The 6,425-nt window shown below is 46.8% G+C and overlaps 1 protein-coding gene across 1 annotated transcript in view; it reads right to left on the bottom strand.

Annotated features, from left to right (window-relative positions):
• Positions 1-527: 527 nt before the first annotated feature.
• The window catches only part of PEA15 (proliferation and apoptosis adaptor protein 15), a 68,206-nt gene continuing 62,308 nt past the window's right edge, over positions 528-6,425 (bottom strand). Inside the window, exons 3-4 of the mRNA XM_066609037.1 lie at positions 5,631-5,786; positions 528-5,435 (exon numbers count right to left, since the gene is read on the bottom strand). Coding sequence (XP_066465134.1) covers positions 5,371-5,435; positions 5,631-5,786 — 221 coding nt within the window. The 3' untranslated portion in view covers positions 528-5,370. The remainder of the gene's footprint in view (positions 5,436-5,630; positions 5,787-6,425) is intronic.

Genomic DNA, 6,425 nt, shown 5'->3' with positions numbered 1-6,425 from the left:
GAATTGCCATAGACAACACTGCCCTCTGCAGGCAGTGATGTGTTACAGCTGCCCAAAAATTTGCAATTTTTTTCCTCCAATCCCTGTAAAATCTTTGACATTTTTTAATTTGCTCTGAAGTGAGTGATGTCACCGCCCTTGCAGCGATTCGATGACATTTTAACTAGTTTGAAGTAATTAAAATACATTGTGATGAATCTCGCTAATGCATCGCGGTCCCCAGAGGCTCGTGATGGGCGTTGCTTCCGTTTTGCTACATCACCATATTCCTTTTTTTGCTAATTCTATTTTTCTTTCCTTTCTAACATTTCTTTGACATTTTCACTTTCTCTTGGAAATATCATCGGCTCTCATCTGTCATTGGGGTTATATCGGTTTTCTGCAACGGCCGGTTAACCCCTTCAGGGATAGATAAGTGTCCAGACAGAATGAAGTTCAGATTCTTCCAAGAACATACAGGATCGGTTACAATTTTCGCTTGTCCTGGCCTGTTGTAGCCCCCCCCCCCCCCTCCTCCTCTTGGACCATAACCATGCAGAATGCATCATGTAGTCGTCAGTAGGAAGCAGGAATGTGAACTTCTCCCCCTTCTCAACTTTTGGGAAATCTCCCTGATCTGTTTTCCATCTGTTTGCTAGAAATAGCAGCCTGCCTTCCAGAGCATCAAGGAACAATACTTTTTGCCCTTAAAGGGGTTGTCATGGGCTGGAAAAAATATGGCTGCTTTCTTCCAAACACAGCGCCACCCTTGTCCGTGGCTTGTCTGGTATTGCAGCTGCGCTCCCATTCGCTTCAATGCGGCTGAGCTGCAATTCCAGTCGTGTAGTCTTACAACAACTTCATACTGATTGCTCTACTGGTAGACCACCCCCTAGCGGTCAGGAGATGTTTCGGTATGATGCAAGCGTTGTAGTCACCGCTAGCGTCTTTGAGCCCTACATCAGCTTATAGTTTGTCCTCAGCTCCCATAGTGGCAGATCGGCAATGGCCAGAGATCTACAGGTTCCCAACCAACACTTTAAAGGGTTGTCCAATTGTAAACTATTGATGGCCTATTCTTAGGATGAGTATTCATTAGTAGATCGGTGGGGTCTGCTGCCTGAGACCTCCCTTGGTCAGCTGTTGCCTGGGTGGTGGCTTGTGCACTGAGCTGATTTCTACAGGAAGCAAACAGCTCTGTTCACTCTGCAGTGGCTAGGCTTGGTATAACAAGCCAAGTTCCCATTAAAATGAATGGGATTTTTTTTCCTGCAATACCATGTCAGGCCACTGCAATGGGAACAGAGCTGTCGGTTTCCTGAAAAAGGCACTCAGTGCACAAGTACATCAGCCCAGACCGTAGCAGATCAGTAGGGATCCTAAGCTACAGATCCACACCGATCTACTTGATAAGCCACCGCCTTAAAGCGATGTATGTGCCAGTTTAAAGCCCATTAGTGAGGTCAGTAGTGATGGCCAATACACCTTTTTAAGGGTTAAATTTCCTGACTGCATCCCAGCTGCTATAGGGTTAAATAGGGAAGAATAATCAGAGTGTTTGTATTATGTGGCAACACAAGGAGGACAGGAATCTGGCTGGTATATGGCCTATGCGGCATATTCTTCATTCTTGGCCTTATCGGGCGGGGAGGCGGTAAAAGCATTTCTCAATGCCATGTTTTTTTTTCATACGCCTTTATCGAAGTTTAGCTAGCTTTGGTAAAACTACAAATCCCAGCATATCCGAAGCGCCATGGTGTTTACATGCTGTACTCTGAACATGGCTCTAGCTAACACCATTGATACATAGTGTTAAAGGGGTTGTCTCACTTCTAGCTGTTGTCAGACAACTCCGTACATTGCGCAGTGGCCCAGGTTGGTACTGCAGGCTGAGTCTCATTCACCTCACTAGTATTCAGCCTGCAGTACCAACCTGGGCCACTGCGCAACGAGACAACCCTTTCAACATTAGTTACTTGTGGACAAGTTTGGTGGTGATCCGGGCGGTATTTGCTACTGGCCAGTCTAGGTCCCGTGCCTAGGGTGGCCGCCAACAGGAGGCGGCTCTAGCCGCAAGTGAAAAGCAGCACGCGTATGAATTTTTTTCCTCGTCCTCCGCGGTCTTCTGGCGGATGTGAGCGACAGTCAGCAGTGCTTGGCAAGCTGGAGGAGATATCTCAGTATCTCCTTCACTCGCCCATGGGGTTACCTCCTACCTATCCCCAGCTCAGGTGCATGACCGTATGAAGAACACGAGTTCCGAAGAAGAGAGGGGCAGGATGGTGTTGGCATGATGTGGAGGACCCAGAGGAGAAGGGAGCAGGCTGACCGGTGCGATCGTGATGCCAAGGAGGAGGAAGCTAGCAGCAGGCAAAGGGGTGCGGCGCTGCGAATGTGATTCCCTAATTGGGGGTTCGTCCAGAGAAGAAAAAGAAAAAAAAAATTTGAGAAGATCTTGTCACCAGCTGCCCCGCAAAGCCAGCGCCCAGACAGGGTTAACTTCTGCAAGGAAACGTCCGACCCAGTTCTTCTGTCTAGGGGTCCAGGGCCCACCCATCTGGCACGGCTCCTGGGAGCCGGCGCGCTGCAGCTGTGTCTCTCTCCGATTTCAGTCGCCATTATGTGTTATTGTTCGGCCAGCTGCGGACACCCCTGTCTGGCGGGATATTAGCACGGCGCTCTTTACGCTTTGTATTAAAGGCGGAAATCAGGTTTTCAAGCCGCATCCACATTCGCCGAACCGTTTTTTTTGTTTTCTGCTAGATGTCTTCTTCTGCGCCGCTCGCCCCGTCACTTCCTTCCTGCTGGTTTTAAGCCTTCATAACGCTGGACATATTTAACCCCTATCTTGCCAGCCGTGGTGTAGGACCTCCAAGTCGCGGCTGAGTGTGTGAAACGCGTCCCGTACTGCCGTCCATCTCCATAGTCTATCGGTGTAAGGCTATATTCACGCGGGCGATTATATCCGCTCGTCATCTGGATGGAACTCGCGTGCTAAGAGGACCCGCTCAGGGATTGTATTCGCAGGGGCGATTTTTGTGTGCTGCAAGATGAATGGAACTCGCACGTAAATGGGACCCGTTCTTCGCCAAAGGACTATTTACGGGGCGATTTCTGATTCTGTCATGATGTGAGAAGGAAAAGTCGCAGTCACAGAAATTCACCTATTTTTTTTCCAATGGGTGAGAAAAAAAATCGCATCGCACAAGCGAGTGCGATTTTCATGTTTAATACTATCCCTAATCCTACTGTTCACCTGAGTGTGGCTGGACTGCAATACCAGAGCCAACCTCTGAGTGGTGCTGTTTCTAGAAGAAGGCAGCCATGTTTTCCTAATTTCATACAACCCCTTTAAATCTGCTGTGATTCAAACCCAGAGCCTCTTGCATCCCAGGTTAGAACTCTTCAGATCAAGCTACTGTTAACCCTAAAAGATTGCCTGGGATACAAGAGGTTGTGGGTTCAAATCTCATCTGAAGCCTTTTTAAATCTGCCGTATAACCTCACCCTAGTAGTGCCTCTCCATGCCTATACTCATGTATCACACTTACAACCTACAGTACATGTCTTTCCTTCTTTATTCTACTGCCCTCTATTATCACATTTTTTTTCTTAAAGGGGCGGTCTGGTAAAAACTATTGATGGCTACTCCCCAGGATAGTTCAGCAATAGTAGATCAGCGGGGGTTCACTACCTGGGATCCCTGCCATTTAGCTGTTTGCCAGGCCACTACACTCAATACCCTGAGCTGATTTCTGCAGGAAGCAGACAGCTCCGTTCTTACTGCAGTGTCCAAGCTGGATAGTGCATGCCATTCACTTCAATCGGAATTTTGCCTTTAATACCAAGGCTGTCCACTACAGTACAAACAGCGCTGTCTCCTTCCTGCAGAAATCAGCTCAGTGTACTAAGTACACCGGCGCGGTAAACAGCTGATGCGCAAGGTTTCCAGGTGGCAGACTCCCGACGATCTACTATTGATAAGACTGTCCTGCAGCCAAGCCAGGAATAGTTTACAGCCGGACAACCCATTTAAGTTTCATCAGTCCTTTCATTTCTCGGAGCCTCTGAGAACAGCCTTTTGCAATAATTTAAAGGGGATGTTCAGGGAGACTAAATAGTTACATGGACCCACAATACTGGTCCAGTTCCGTCAGCGCTTCATGTGGTATGGCCCCTCTATGCATCTGCCATGTCATCAAGGGGGCTGGCTGTTTGGATCATTTTAATAACTAAGCCAGCCCCCTTCTCCTTTAGGGAGACAGATAAGGGGGCTGGATTAGTTATTAAAATGGGCAGAACAGCCAGCCCCCTTTTAATGAAGTGATGGTCATAAAGAGATGGGCCATACCACAAGACCACGGGTTCATACATGCTTTTAGCCTTCTACTAAACTTTTCTACTAAAATGTCATTTTACAATAATTGCCAAGTGAGCCCCGAGTGGGTGAAGACGACGACCCTATTCAATTGCTGCAACTTTTTGGGCGCTACAGTGATGAGGGATCACATATCCTCTCTGTTTTGTTGGCTTCTGCTCTCCCTATTCAGTATTTGGACTCACAATGTCTACTGGATTATTTTTTTGACTAGAATTTTTGAGTCACCGGCCTTAGCTTCGATGTTTTTCCCTATGACCCACTTTAGGCTCCGCTGCTGCCGCTCATGGTTGGTTTGCTCATATTTAGTTATGTGACGCTAAAATAACACCCCCAAAAGGTGGACAACTACTATTCTATATACTGGAATGTTCATAGGAGACCAATCACCATTTCCTTTAAGAAAGTGCACCATTTTAAGACTGGTTTCTTTAGTGAGAAGTCACTGTCCTACAAAAAAACTTTAGCCTGTCATTCAAAAGGGCTGCCTTCATAGGGTACGGGACACGGATACACGTTAATACGTAGACACGGCACACCATCACACACTCAATGCTCTCTTCATCGCACTATGCTCTGTTGTCCACCGTGGTCTTGGCCAACGGATGGAAACAACAAGGGGTAAAAAATGTACAAGGGCCTCATTTCCATTTGCATAGAAATCTCCAAACCACAAAAAAATAAAATTAGAACCGTATTTAGCAACATTATCCCACAAGAAGGATATATAGAATATAAAAAAAATGCTTCTACTTAAACACACGCTTACGAAACGCATCGTAGAACAGACTGCAGGTCACGGAGCACACACAACGGGGTTAGGACTCTTGTTAGTGGTCATCGGTGGGTGCGGATTTTTCCTTTCGCTCCCCGTCCCCCTCCCCTCCCCAGTCTCTACTCCTGTGGTGGGATAACTCAGGGTGAGACCAGGGAGGTAATAAGGTAAACAAGAGGGATTGAACAACGGAGACCAAATAGGATTGAGTCTTCTCTCCTTTCTCCTCTCGGGTTCTTCAGGCTTTCTTTGGTGGTGGGGCCAATTTGATGATTTCTTCTTCTGAAGGCTGCCTTATGATATCTGAAAGAAGAAAAAAATAAAAAAGTCTTATGTAGGGGAATCCAGTAGATGGGTTCCATTCGTCAGACCCAAGGTCATCGTGGCAGACCCAAGGTCATCGCGGCACCTCCGTCAAGACAATGTCTTCTCCTACTGAAACTTTTTGTGATCCTCACCTTCGGCCATGGTGGAGAATCAGCCTTTGCGGTAACCTACCTTTGTATTTCTTAGCACTTGGAATCCGAGTGAGTTTTGTGTCGAGTTCTTCTTCTGCTGAAATTTTCAAAACTTTGGTCCTGTAGTCGATGACCATGGTGAGAAGGTCAGGACGTCGAGAGATCTCGAAAATGTGTTCTATGTAGGAGAGGTTATCTGGAAAAGAAGAAGAAGGTTGTGATATCGGGACGCAAACAGATATCCAAATGCTGGCCTGTAATCACTAAGTCATGGGGCAGCCGTTTTGGGCTTAAAGGAGAAGGACAGGTTCCCTTTAAATCATGGCATTAGTGTAAAGTCATATAAAAGCTAAACTAGTAGGGGCAATGAGACCTAAAGTACTCAATAAGTGTCACAGGGCTGTAAGGAGTTAGCCCTGCCCAACAGACTAAATCAGGGGTCTACAACCTATGGCCCTCCTGATGTTAGAAAGATACAACTTTTGTATCCCTACTCATGGAAATTTGAAGCCCTGCCCATGTGGGAACACCAACTTTTAGGAAAATTTAGCTAAGTTTTGTCCATTTTGTGTGATGGTCTTGTGAATAAAACACAAGCAGTGCAGACATACAGATATAATAATACATGACCATCGCATATCAGGGGGTGGACAAAAATATGGAAACACCATACGAAATGCATGGGATTTTAATCAGTAACACTGAGCTGCCCTTTTGACTTCTGCTTGGCTGAGGGCTTTCGCGCCAAATTTGTGTTACTTCACCTCTTGCCCTGCTCTGGGTGGTTTTGGGAGCCAGCTGGTAACAGCAGCTGATTGGCTCCAACCCCCGACCA

This window comes from Eleutherodactylus coqui, chromosome 6 (genome assembly GCF_035609145.1).
Source record: "Eleutherodactylus coqui strain aEleCoq1 chromosome 6, aEleCoq1.hap1, whole genome shotgun sequence".
NCBI classification, from domain to species: Eukaryota; Metazoa; Chordata; class Amphibia; order Anura; family Eleutherodactylidae; genus Eleutherodactylus; species Eleutherodactylus coqui.
Note: the sequence above shows the minus strand (reverse complement) of the source record. Positions and strands in the feature narration are given on the sequence as shown.